The 14,638-nt window shown below is 29.9% G+C and overlaps 1 protein-coding gene across 2 annotated transcripts in view; it reads left to right on the forward strand.

Moving 5' to 3' along the window:
• The first annotated feature begins 348 nt into the window (after positions 1-348).
• The window catches only part of LOC136988727 (zinc finger protein 391-like), a 45,996-nt gene continuing 31,706 nt past the window's right edge, over positions 349-14,638 (forward strand). Inside the window, exons 1-3 of one of the 2 annotated variants that reach the window (XM_067286685.1) lie at positions 361-488; positions 9,730-9,785; positions 10,498-10,574. In XM_067286685.1, coding sequence (XP_067142786.1) covers positions 10,512-10,574 — 63 coding nt within the window. In that variant the 5' untranslated portion in view covers positions 361-488; positions 9,730-9,785; positions 10,498-10,511. Of the gene's footprint in view, positions 489-9,729; positions 9,786-10,497; positions 10,575-14,638 lie in introns of both variants that reach the window. The other variant, XM_067286684.1, reaches the window with a different exon arrangement.

Consider the following 14,638-nt stretch of genomic DNA (forward strand, 5'->3'; position numbering starts at 1 on the left):
TGAATCGACGGTGCAAGACTTATGTGAATGGCAGAATACAGATTAAGTGTTATAGATGAAACTTTGATTCTGATTAGCCAATCAGAAGCAAAGTAAAACCCCGATCGCGGTCACCGGGAAAAAACCACCGTGTTTAACGTGTTTAAAAAGCAACGGCCACCGATCACCACGATATCAGAAAATCACAAAGATTTACTGATTAAACTATTTTCAAGATTTATTTTATGGATAAAAATTATTTGTTTATAGCACAGTATTTTAATAATAAAATTAGAATTTCTTTCGACAGAAATTAAATTTTGAAAAATTACTATAGATATCGACTCGCGTAAAAATTTAAAACGATCTCGATAGGGGATGCTTTTGTTAGTATAATTCTTCCGGTTCCGGTTTACGAAGTATTTTTAAGTAGTAATGTTAACTTGTAAACTTTTTTTAAATTAAAATGGAAAGTTTGCCGGATGCTGAAAATGATTGCCAAGAAAATGGTACGAAAATATTATTATAATTAAAATCGTCTGCTTTCTTTAGGTCATGTGATCTCGACTATTCAAGTATAAATTCATTTCTCAGTTCAATACATTTGAGAATTGAATTTATAGTTTGTTGTTGTTTTTCTTAATAAATTATGAGAAAATATTTCTGCCTTTATAAATTTGACAATAGGTGACAATGGCCTCAATGAGGTATTTTTTCTTACAGTATAATGAACTAATTTGATATTATTACATTTTTTTGACAAAATTGTTAAATTAATAACATTTTGAGGGTATATACAAGTATACAGTATTTTTGAAAGATAAAATTGCGATGAGTTAAATTAAAATACAATCTCTAATTTGCAACTAGTTGAGTGCATCAGTTTTTTGTGACAGAGTATACATGGTTTGTTTCTCAAATAACACACCAAAGAAATATTTTAAAAAACATAAAGTTTATTTTCCATCCTTTGTTAAAACAAAATGTAAAGATTGTGAGAATGAAGTAGCAATGATAATGTGTGACTGGTGCAATGAGCCACTTGTTTTTAACTGTTTCTATGATAAAATATTACCGAAATGCTGTCATATTATTGTGAAACAGTCATTGTAATATATATTATTTTTACTTTCGTACACACTCGTTGAACCTTTATTCCCAGTAATGCTTAGATTTCATGAAACTAAATCTAAGCAGTACTGGGGAAAAAGGTTCAACAAGTGTGTACGAGAGTGATCATAACACCGGTAAACAGAGTAGAAGATATTGAGATATATTATTTTTGCAAAGTATATATGTCGTATTATTTTGCAGTCTTAGTCGTGGGGTCAAGTGTAGGATGAGCAAGACAAAAGAAAATTGGAGACCATAAAAGCATGTCCATTCACTTTTGTGTCCTCACTCAAACTCTACTTTATTCTTTATTGGTGGTGTTAACCTCACTCCAAACATTTTTGTAACCTCTTCTGGGCTCTTCTCCTACCATTCAATTTTATGATCCAGCCTATGATCCATTACAAACAAATACAGACAATATGAGAGTTTTTCCACAAAAAAAAACTAACAAGAAAGTTGGTCTGATTGTGATTACAATGAAAGTTGGTCTGATTATTACAAAACACTGATATTTAAAACTTTTTTATCCCTGTCATATTTGCTATGTACTATACATACTTGACTGTATTACAAGTACTCCATTCTGTTATACATAAAGATAAAAACATAGTTTAATAAATACTAAACTAACTTTTCAGTTTTTTATATAATAGTTAAGTTTGAAGGGATCATATCTAATAAATGTATTTACAGTAAGACCCTGCTTAACGTGGGGGATGCGTTCCTAGACAACAAAACGCTAAGCGTTAAATGAGGTCATTTTAACATAAAGTAAATAGGGAAAGGGGAACACGCGACCAAAAATAAACAAATTTTACTTTAATTTTAAATTATTTTTATATTAATTTGCATAATAATATATGTTAAATAACACATAAACATATGTACACAGAAATGTAAAGTTCATATTTTATGACAAAGGTCCTGGCTTTTCTGAAATTCTGGTTTTTTTGTGATAAAGTTGTGTAGTTTCATCTGTCACTTTTTTCTTTTCTTAAGCAAATGTCGGTAGCAGAAGATTGTATCCAAAACACTTTGTTTTGCTTGTGCACTTCTTTCAAAATCTAGATCATTTGCTACAATTTGATCAACGATTTCAGTTATCATTACCAAACTTACTAAGGAAATCTGTATAGAAATTCTTTGGATTCTTTGTTTTCAGAATCTCTATTTTCCAGTTCTACATGATTCCTTGTTCTGCCAGGTTTTGAAGGTCGTCATTGGTAAAACTCTCACCAGAAACCTGCAGTAACTCCTCAAAATCCTGCTCATCTACATCTCCTAGTCCTGCTGTATCTATTGGGTTGACAATTTGGTTAACCTAATGATACAGCGGTAGACTCTTCTGGTTAAGAATTCTTGGATACCTTCAGCCATAACTTCTTCAATACTTTGTTCATGCATTTATCAGTTAATTCTTGCCAAGTGAAGTTGATATTTCCTATGGCATCCATGATGTTATATTTTTTCCAAAATTGCCCCAAATAAACAGATTTAAGGGAAGTACAGCACTACGACAAATCAGCAAAAAGTGACAATAGCACTATGACAGCACTGTTGCCACTTTTTGCTGATTGGTTCATGTTTGAGAATAATCATATTATATACAAATCAACGAAATGCCATGTTAATTTGAATCAGCATAAATTTTGAGCGTTTTTAGGCTTCAAGCAGACTGTGTTATATTGAATCAGTGTTAATCAAGAGAGCGTTAAGTGGGATCTTACTGTACTTATTAATTATTAAGACAGCAAATTGAATATAAAAGAATTTAGGAAGTTGAGAAGAAAAAGGAATTCGATGTTGTTATTGTTACCCTATATCTTGACATTTTGTGATAAATACTGAAATGTAATTTAATGCTCTATGTACTGTACATTGAATATGGCTATCTGATATATTAGCTATCAAAGGTTTTTTTAATAGATGAGAGATTGCATAATAATAATTGTATGCATATATTGACATTTTTGCTTCTTTAGATTTTATTTTATTTAATAACAACACATTAATTTAATTCAGTAACTGTTAAATCATGAAATACTGACGATGTATACTCAAATATTACTCAACTTTACTGTGTTATATCTTTTAATTGCTAACACCAAAATTCATGAGACTTTTTTTGTGGTTACCCATAATTTTTTTCAATGTTGTAAAATTGTTTGCATAAAAAAATTTAAAAAAATGACACTGCACAAAAATTGGATATTGATGTCTGCACATAAGTGCTTTTTGAACATAGGTTGACTTCCAGAGAGATTGTGAAGTCACTAAAACTTAACTAGTTTCATTTCTATAACTAAAAAGATTGTAAGCAATATCATTAGTTCTCATACAAAAAACAACGGAACGTGGAAGATGCGGGTCATTTAAAACTTTGCTCGAAACTTAGGCTAGCATGCTGCAAAGCTAATATTGAGAAGGTCAGCAATCATCTACTATCATCTACACCAAACTCTCCAAGGATCAGAAACATTACCAAGCAAATTTGAACTTGCCAGAGAACTGTACAAAACATAATTCATAAAGATTTGAAAGTAACAAAAGACTAAAGTACATTGCCTTTTTGCAGAACACAAACAAAATCGCAAGACAAATGCTTGCAAACTGTATAAGTAACACCTGGCAGTAAGTAGACAGGAATTTATGGTGACATTGGATGAAGCATATTTCTACTTATGCTACTGCAATTGAGTTTGGAAGATCTGTTACCCTTTTCCTGGTCAAAACATTCTTGAAACTTGGTTGACGAAGTGCTATGAAATATAAATAAACAACAACTAACCGTTCTTTTCTTCCAGTTAGGCCTAAATTTATTTAAGTTATTTAATTAAAATTCTAATTATTAAATTTAGCAAGAGATGGCATCTAACGCCTAACTCTAGTACCAAATTAACTTAAATTATTAATATTACTATAGCCATTTGCTAGCCTGATAATTCGGCAGTTGTTGGTGCTATGAAAGTTGGCCAGAAGGTTCATGATTATTAATGGAATGATTGGAAGAGGAACAACTCCTCTTATAAAGGTCCCAAATAAAGTTAAAGTGAATGCCGACTATTATATCAGCAATGTACTGAAGCCATATTTAGAAAGAGAAGTTCTTCACATGTACTCAGGTGAGATGGACAAATTTGTGTTCCATCATGACAAAGCCTCTTCTCACACTGCAAAGAAAACTGAGGAGTATCTTGAACATCTTAAAGCATCTGCAGGTCTCAATTATATAAAATAAACTGGATATTCCTACTAAATCATCAGATATCAGCCATTTACACTTCTGTTTACGATTCTTTAAACAACAAGTTTTCCACCAACATGCTATAACTCTAAGTGTGCTTTGGAAAATACTAAAGACAAATGATCAAATGTAACACCTAAAAAATGTAAACAAGTTCTTGACTCATGAAAATGGCATTGTAGGCTTGTTGATAAACAGCAAGGAACTCACATTGAACAGACCAAAACAATTCACAGAAGGGTTCTTAAAGATATTAATTAATTTTTAAGTTGAGTAGTATACCCTCAGTAATTGAGCATAACATTTTTCAATCCTTGTTAGCCATGTTAAGAAAAAAAATGTAAATTATTAAATTATACATGATTTGTAATATAAGTTACATTTATTACAAATTTATCGTAATTCATCAATTAAATAAAATATCTCATAGTAATGGTTAAGTTATAATTATTTCTATATTTATTTATTATAAATATATTTCTTTATTTTAAATAAACTTGGTGATAATGTATTGTAATTTGTGTATAATTTTAGAATTAATATGGAATGTGCTGAACATAAAGGAATTGTTTATATTTTAACTTTCGAATGATTACAGCCAAAGAATTAATCAATTCAAGAGGAAAATAAATAATAAGCAAGAACTGATAGAAAAGTATTTATTCAAAAATCAATCTGGTTCAAAATTTTGACAATCAAAAGCCTGACAAGTCCAAATCCCATCAGATGGAAGTTTGCTATAAAATCAATGGTTATTAAATTTGCACAAACATTTATTGGGCTACAATTTTTTCAAATTGCAGCCCTATAAATTCCCATTGTGGTCTGTCTGTGTGTCTATCCTTTCTTAATCTTGTGAAGGGTGTTAGATAGATGAAAGTCGAGACCAGATATGGAAAGTTTAGAGGCAGGAGGCCCCAATTAACTATATAAAAATTTCTGGTCTAGACTGGAAGTTATGTGAGTTCAATTCAAAACTTTTTTCCTGAATGGAGTTGATCAGCATGACACTGTTGTTATCAGGAAAAGTATGATGTACAGAGGCAAGACACTACAAATTTGAAAAGGAAAACATATATTTTATATTGAATAAATTAAGAATATGATTTTAAATTAAAATTTGGTTAAAAATTTCAGCTTGTCATTGTGACAATGTCACAACAATCTAGTTTTGTATTAGATAATTACTCACATATTGTTTTCCCATTTGATAGTGTTTTGCTCTTGTGTTTCTTGTAGCTTTCCCATAACATTTGTAAAATGTAGTTTCGGCTGAAAAACATTGATGGAACTTGATTTTAATCTTCACTTTTGTAAACTACAATTGTTTAATATAAAAATTTAAGTAAATGTTTTACCTGATCTATCATAAGTAATGGACTTTGAATTATGTGTTTTAACAGACATATGTAAATGTTGGTTTTCATTACCAGACTTAGTATTATTACAATCCTGAAATTAAATGAAACCTCCAGTGTTTACTTATGTAAACAGTCTACCACTAAAGATATCAGGGATTGGATGAGATCACAAATTAGGAGTTTTTAGGATAAGATTTTTCATATGTTATTCATATTGAAATTCTGATTTTCAGTATGATTGATTATGTACTCCAATATACTGATTGATCCTAATAATACATCATTACAAATTCACCAAGTACTGAATTCTTAATGGCATACTATTAAAAGAAGACTGTTTGTTCTATATAGGCTACTAAAGTGAGAGATATACAGGGCCACAGCTCTAGATACTAGCTAGCACAGCAAACATCTGCTTGGAGCAACACGTTTTTAGGGGGTGAAACTTGATCTCATTGTTCCCGAGAATATATTCGAATACCTAAGATCAAGTTCTCAGAAACAACAAGGAATTGTTAGGATCAAATAGTTCTCAATTTTGCATTCAAATACTCTCACCTTTATTTAGAATCACTTTGGATTTATTTGAATAAAATCTAGTTGCATAATAAAGGTGATTTTACTATAAAAAGAAATGTAATTATGTGACATGTATCTTGTTTAGTTTAAAGATAAAAAATATAAAAAAATACTAAAACCTATTCAAAGCAGAAAAATATTCGGTAGTTTATCATTTAGATTTACACGGGATTTAGGCTATTCTATTACTTTTGAATTAAACCAAGTTTACCTGTAAGTTGTCATTTTGTAGTTCCTTCTCTGTTCACTTGGGTTCATTGTCATTACCAGTTTGTATAGTTTCAAAGATTTGCTTTTGACCTGAAATTTTGGACAGAAAAAAAAATAAAAGCAAAAGTAAATAATCTTAAAATAAAAAATTAATTCACATTTAGCTAAAAATATATTTAAAACATTTTGATAAATTGAAAAGCACAATACCAATAAGCATAAAATTGTTCCAATGGATAAAATAATTTTATAATTTTGTTTAACTGGTAATGCAACTTGATGAACCAAAGTATTGTTATGCATTTTAGAATGTTTTGAGAGCTTTTCATTATGTTTGAAAAAAAAATTTCTGTTGGCAATCTCGAATGTAAATACAATAGATTTTTCATTTGTTATTTCAGATGATGTGTCTGGATACTCTTCAATATGATTTAAATTTTTGTCATATTTTCAGTTTCCAAACTAAACTTAGTATGATTGCAGGCAGTTAAATTCTCAACTTTAAAACTGAATATACTTTCCTCATTCTTTATCTTTATATGATTTTCCAGGATAATTATTTGTTTACAGAATTAGTTGAAACATATTGAGAAACAATCAGATGCTGCTCCCAGTTATATAAAAGCATCTGATCTTCTATCCTATCTTGCCTCCATTTTTGCATAAAAGTAGGATAAATGGAATTTGAGACATTTTCTTTGCTGAGTAGTTTTTTCATTTATCCAAAAAACAAATATTTTTTCATTCTTTAATAAACTTTTGATTATTGGATTCAGATCTGCAGAAACAGCAACTAAAATTGTTACATTTGACTCATTTTTATGTTGTTTATACATTTTATTTAAGAAATAAATAAAAATTTGTTTTGATGTTTCCAAAATAAATATACAGTATAATATGTTTATAAAATAAATATATGATAGAATTTTGCTTGATCTGAATTTTTGACCTTGTTCTTCATTATTTATTTCTATTAATAACAGTTATAAACATTATAACTGCAAATATTATAAAATGTAAAAATTTTTATAAAATAAACCTACCATTATCAATATTGTGTTTCATGAATACCTTAATATCTATATCCAATGCAAAACTTTTTATAAAGATTAATAAAAAGATCAAGATATATTTATTTAATATCTTGTTTTTATATTCAAAATAATTATAACAATTTTACTTCATATGAATACTATTTTTTTTTTTTATTAACAAATATTTGTTAATTTTTGTGATAATTTTTGAGAAACTTATTAAAAAAATTTAAATAATTTTAAAAGGAACAAAATGGATCACACATCTAATATTAATAATTTATACATTATTAGTACTAATCTTATTGCACTTTGCACATAGTTTTGAAAGTTATCATGTTACTAACATTTGAGAAACCAACTTGAAGACAAATTGAATAGAACTCCAATAAGAAATATTATCCAGCAGGATGTGTCTCCCAACCATATTATTATATCATATGAGCACCATATGCATTCTTTAAATAAAGAAATTGAAGCATATACTAATACACAAATCACTTATAGACATATGCCTGATACATTTAAAATACTTAGGACAACAAGTCTTTTACAAAGTGCAATAAGGTTAGTATGTTTGTTTATAATTAACACTTTGTTTAGTGGATTGCTTTCATAAAGAGGAAAATTTTCAAACTGAAAAGTGATAATATAATATTTTAATAACCATATTTTCTTGATTAACAGAGTAATTGAGGAAAAATTAAAATATTTCCACCATTTTTGACAGTATTTATGGGTTACAGCTACATTTTAAATAATTGGGCTGCAATTTGAAAAAATTGTAGACCTATAAATTTCCACTGTCATCTGTTGACTAGAGATTAAGGAAGGACAGATATGTTCTTCCTTAATCCCTAGACCAGTGTTAGATATATGAAATTCAAGATCAGTTATGGAAAGCTTAGGGACAGGAGTTTCCGATTAACTATATATGAACTTCCAGTCTAGACTGGCAGTCACATTATTTCAGTTAAAAAGTTTTCCCCTGAAAGGAGTTAGATAGATGACCAGCACAACTCTGTTTGTAACAGAAAAGTATGATGTACAGGGGCAAGACATTACTAATTTGAGGTGGAGAAATTAAATAAATTGAAAATATGATTAAAAATTGCAGCTTGCCATTGTGACAATGTCATGATAAATAATTGCTTGTTGTTATTTACCATTGATACTGACTCATGACAAACATTTGTGTGTGAGAACTTGGGTTATTGGTTCTGTTAATTTATAAAATTATATCATTAGTTAGTATGGAAAGAAAGTAAAAAGTTAAATTCAATGAGGATTTACAAGATCTTATCAACTTAATTTCCCATCAGCTATAATACAGCTATAATATATAATACATCTGTTGAGTTTGACTTATTTAGTGAAGTTTTGCAGAAATTTTTTACAAATTTGGGCTTATAGATGCAGGGAGAAGAAAAATTGGATAAAAAGGGGAAGGTGAGAGAAGGTAGGAGTTTGAGTCCAGTTGTTGCTTGTCTGTCAATGTTGGTTGGTTTTACATTGCTTTAGCAAAAGATCTTGCTGCCTCATCTCCCCATTTTTCCCAGAACTGTCGCATCTGCTCCTATAAGCAAAATTTATCTACAGTGTATTACAAGGACTCTTCCCTGAAAGAAGAACAAATGAGTGCTTAACCAATTACCACTGCAAGAAGCTTTAAGACAACCTCTCAAGAAAGAACCAATATCTTCAGGTATTTATCTCCATGTGAGCTACTTGTGAACTCTTTCTCGTGAAGGTAGATGCATTTGGACAAGTTTAATTATTAATTGGTTATTGTTTGTATTCGAGAAATTTCTTTGTTAAATAAATTTTAAATTTTTTCTTATTGGTACCAAATCTGTGTGAATTACTTCCAGGTTGCTATCTCTCAACTTCCTCCTCCATTCTCTTACCCTGATTCCCATATGCAACTACTTATACATACAAGAAAAGGTTTCCTGTATCTCTAGACAAAGTATTGTACAAGTGATGTCAGAACATCCTGACCAGGGGCCAATTTTTTTTATTTAGTCACGTTTATAATTAGCCAATGTTAATATTATCAAAAAGGTTTTATTGATTAATGCTATTTTATTTTGTTTTCAATTGGAATTATAACCATTTCAAATTACAAAAATTATTTTGTTTTTGATGATTGTCACAAATTACTTGGTTTTGATATTTTTTTTTTTTGTTACATTGTATTTACTAGCTGTAACATGTCAGAAATGACGGGAGAAGAAATGAAACCCCGTCAGTTTTAAGCAGGTAAGCATGGAAGTAATTTATTTTGTAAAATATAAGTGTATTGTAAAATTTTACAAGTTCTAAGAAAAGTTTGAATTCAAACATGAATGATACAGAAACATACATTTTACCAATAAAAAGCAGTAGCATAGTGGCAGATATAGAAGCATAAAATATTATATTAGTAGATAATACATTAATACATAATAATCAATTATTGCAAAGCAAACTTTATTTGTTTGGCACACAGAATAGATTATTAAACATTTGTCAAGTTAAATTTCTTTTATGCTCTTTTTTATTTAAACTATACAAAACTGTCCATAGAAAGTCCCTCAAGATTTGCAGAAATTTATTTTTAAAATTTTGAAAAGAAATTTTTATTTGTTCAAGAATATGTAGGAACTATGACAATATTGAGCATTCAACTGTGTCAACAGTTTGATTATGCCAGTGTTTTGATGTTGATCTGTTGGGCTTTTGATTACATTGGGATTTTGACCTGGTGGGTTTCTGATTGTGCCAGGGTTGTGAATTTGTTTATAGATATTTTAGAAGGGATATAAATTCTAAAATATTCCCTTCTAAAATATCTATAAACAAATTATCTGTTTCAGAGATGTTTAATATTTAATATAATCATAAGTTTATAAAATTTAATGCTTCATTTATTTTAATTCTTATGTTCATTTTTTTAAAAATACTGAATTAATCTTAACTATTTGTTTTTTAGATTGTATTGGCTGTATGAAGGAAAATGAATGGAATTGCCCTGTTCATGGACTTTCCATTGATATTGAGCCAGTTCAGGTAAAATTAACAATTGCAAATACATTATAAATATATTGTAGGTTGTCAATAAATTAAATATGAACCAAGTTTAGGGATTTACTGACTATTCTAGATGTCAAATAGACAAAACATTTGACTTAAAAACTTTGCTGTTCAGCATGTTATTCCTTTAGAAGGTAGAAAACAGCATTGGTATCAAATCTCTGTTATAGATATTATAAATGCAGATATCATGCAGAGTAGTTCAAAAACATGATAAAAAGTATGTGATCCTCATTATTGCATATATATTGGTGGATGTCTGGTTCTACTATATTTTAAGTGTATATATAATGACAGTCTAGGTGAAAGTTGTATGCTCAAGTTTGAACAGTTTTGAAGATGGAATTCCTGACTCTGGAAGAATGATTATTTATTGCAAATAACTTGTTACCTTGCCCTTGCATTCACAAAAAATCATTGTGCCATTTTATCAAAGCAAATCATTGGTCTGATATTTGTAGACAGTGTGGGATCCCAGGCTATTATTTAAAATTTAATATTTCAATTAAATTAAAAATTTAAACAAAGCCAAAAATCATGGAAGTTAACAGGGAAGTTTGTGAGTTTTTTTATAACACTTCCTTTTGAGATGATATGTCTTACTGGAATGATTACTCATCCAGGAAAATTTGAAAAGAAATCAGAGATTGAATAATAATCTCACTTTCTGTTCAATTTACCAAATTTGGGTATGACTAGAAATGTGGGAAAAGAGGTTGATATGAAAGGGAAAGGTAAATGAAGGTCAGAGAGTTTGAATCTGAGTTCCTTCAGGAGTTCAGTCATCATTTGCTCGGTGAGTTCGTTCTCCTGCCCCATCTAGGAAGACCCAACTCAGCTCCCCGAGTTGTGCCTGCAAGTCACTAGAACTGCTGATAGTGCCTTTTTCAAGGATTATCTTCAAGGACTTTTGTTTTTATATTTGCCAAACTATGAAGGAACCTATTAGGAACCTCCAAGAAAGGTTATTTAGAGGTAATTGTCTTTGTATGATCCATATGTAAACTCTCTTTCTTTCTTAGAAGCAGGTGCAATAGATTATAGAAGAATATGTATGATCAGAGTTCTTAGTGCTCCCTTGATTGTTTGGATAGCCTATGTTGTTGTTGTAGCAATAGTAGGTTATATAATCATATTCTTATGCCATACTATGTATAAAAGATAGATCAATACAAATTGTAGTTCTCTGCCAAATCTTATAGTATATATATTGATAATTTCTTATGTTTAAAATATAGCTTTGTTGTTTTACTGTTAATTTAGTAGCAGAGTGAATCATTTCCAGATTTCCTGTCTTTCAGTTTTCTTCTCCATTAACTTACCTCCAAGTTTTCTTATATGCAACCACTTGGTGCACATACATGTTTGAATGGTTTCCTGTAAACATAAACTCACAGGTGGTGTCAGATTCTGACTTGGGCTGCAGTAGCTGTTCACAACAGTACAGTCACTGGACAGAAATATTGTGCATTGCTGGAATAAGTCTTTGCATCTGAAGCTCACTGTTGGAACATGATTTTCTAGTATTAGTTTATGCAGGATGGAGCTTGTCCCCACAGGACAGCAGATGTCTTTTTGTGTTTGAAAACAGAATTTGCGAGTGCATCATTATATTGGATGCTAAAAAAATTACTAGACAGGGAATCAACTGGTCTCCATACAGTCTGGACCTTACTCCATGTTACTACTTCATCTGAGGCTATCTGGAAGACAAAGTGTATCAAATTGCCTCCAATTCAAATGCATGTAACTATACCAGTAACATCCAACACACAATGTATTTACTAAAAATAATAAAAACAAATGTTTTTGATGATTTTTAAATTGTCATCTTCAGGTTAAAAACAGTAGAACATCTACATGAAAATTTGAATGTCACTTTAAAATGCATGGAACAATTATTTCATTGGTTGAAAAATGTCGATATTAATAATGATGAAACCAAACATTTTTTAAGTAATAAGATTTAGTTTATAGTTGTACAGTACTTCAAAAGTAGACCTCTGTGCTTTGGAGAAAGTTTCAGCATCTGTGTAATTTATGACAGTTTTCCAACAATTAGCTATGTATATTCTGAGTATCTATATATGTTTCAGATTGGTCCAGTTCTTACTAGGGTGTATTAGACTAGTTTCATTGAGAAGTACCTGTATATCATTTTCCATTTTGGATAGAATAATGGTGCTCCTTGATACATTTATAGGGATTGAGCCATTGCTCCTATGTAGACCCATTTCTTGTTGAATCTGTTGTCTATAATGGGATAGAATACACCCTAAATGAATTGTGTGTGTTGATAGGGTCCTTGGCATATTGTAATAAAGAGAATACAGTTGGGTTTCTCATGCAGGAGATACAAAATTGGTTTGTTTTTGCAAGATAACAATTTAAAAATCATAAAAAATGTTTGCTTACTACTTTTAGCAAATATATTATGTGCTAGATATTATCATTATACTGTAATTATGTGCTTTGGACTTAATTAAATTTGGTTTTTATGTGGTATGTAGTTTTCATTGCCCCCAATACACTCGAGGACATCAAATCAGCCATTACTGAATTCTGATATCCTCTGTTGTGTACTGACAGAGTTTTGGACTTGACTCTAGAACACTGTAAATGGCAAACATTTTGAACACTTGTTAAATTAAATATCACTTCTATTATCATTAAATACATTTGATTTTGTGTGGTTATCTACAATCATTTTTGCTTGGTAATCATTTACTTATTATCATGTTTTTCAAACCATCCTGTAAATGGATATCTGCAAATGTGATGCTTGATTTAGAAGTGCTTATTACATCAATAGTGAGCTATTTAAAATGATAAATTATAAATAATCTGATTTTCTTCTTTTATTTTAACCTGATACATTGAATATTTGTGATTCCAGCCAAGTTTGATGCCCTATGGCAGTATTTCTTAATCTGTGGTTTGCAGATATGAGACAAATGGTCCCATCATTGCAGATCACAGTTTATTTCCAATTTAATTATGTTTCCATATGTATTCAAAACCTGCTTTTAGATTTACAGTAGAGCATCATTTATCCGAAAGCCGATCAACCAAAACGTCAGTTAACTGAAAGCGTTCCAGTCAGCAAATTTAAATTTCTGCTAGTGCTGTGGCGCTGCAATCTTTGGCTGTTGGTGTGTGTGTTTTAGCTGGCAGCACTGGCACTTTTGTGTGGTGTTTTTCTGAGGACTGTATGTTGGGATGTGTGTCATGCTGAATCAAAATCCTTTTCCATCAGGGACATTAATTTTGGATCTGTGAATTTTATACTTGTAACAGATCATGCTGTAATTGTTGTACCATTCACAATGGCAACTAAAAGTAAACACGTTGTTCTCAGTGTTTCTGATAAACTTAAAATAATAGATCAGTTGAAGTGTAGTGTTAGTAGTAGATCAAGAACTTAGCTCAGAACTATGGAGTTGGAATTGCCACAATATCAGACATTAAAAAGAACAGTGATGCCATTAAAAAATTTGCTACTAGATTAACTTCTAAAGTATAATTTTTTTTTGTTTTTATATTTTTCAATATATTTATTTAAACAAATAAATATATTGTACAAAATAAAGAAATAATTTATAATGATACAATAGCCATGATTATTATTTTAAAAAATTTACATTATGCTTAACATCGACGAAAATTCAACACGAAGTGACACGCAATGGAGAAAAATTTCAACATGGGATAAGTTAATATAGTTTTTGGTACATAGTCAGTTATCCAAACAACCCCAGTCCCCAATTGATTCGGATAAATGACGCTCTACTGCATTATGTTATAAATGGCACAAACATTTGTAATATCCACATTGGTTTAGAAAAAATTATGCCTATGTAACTTAGTGGTCTGTAGAATTTTTCAGACATTTTACTGGACCTTGGACTTGAAAAGTTCAAATATTTTTCATGTGTCAGTTAAATATACACTCAAAATGGCTATTTTCCTCAAATCTAAAAAAAGCTGCAGATAGTCATCTTGACCACAGTTGCTAAATATTGCATAAATTGTAGAAAACT

This window comes from Centruroides vittatus, unplaced genomic scaffold, assembly GCF_030686945.1.
Source record: "Centruroides vittatus isolate TY-2023 unplaced genomic scaffold, ASM3068694v2 scaffold_386, whole genome shotgun sequence".
NCBI lineage: Eukaryota > Metazoa > Arthropoda > Arachnida > Scorpiones > Buthidae > Centruroides > Centruroides vittatus.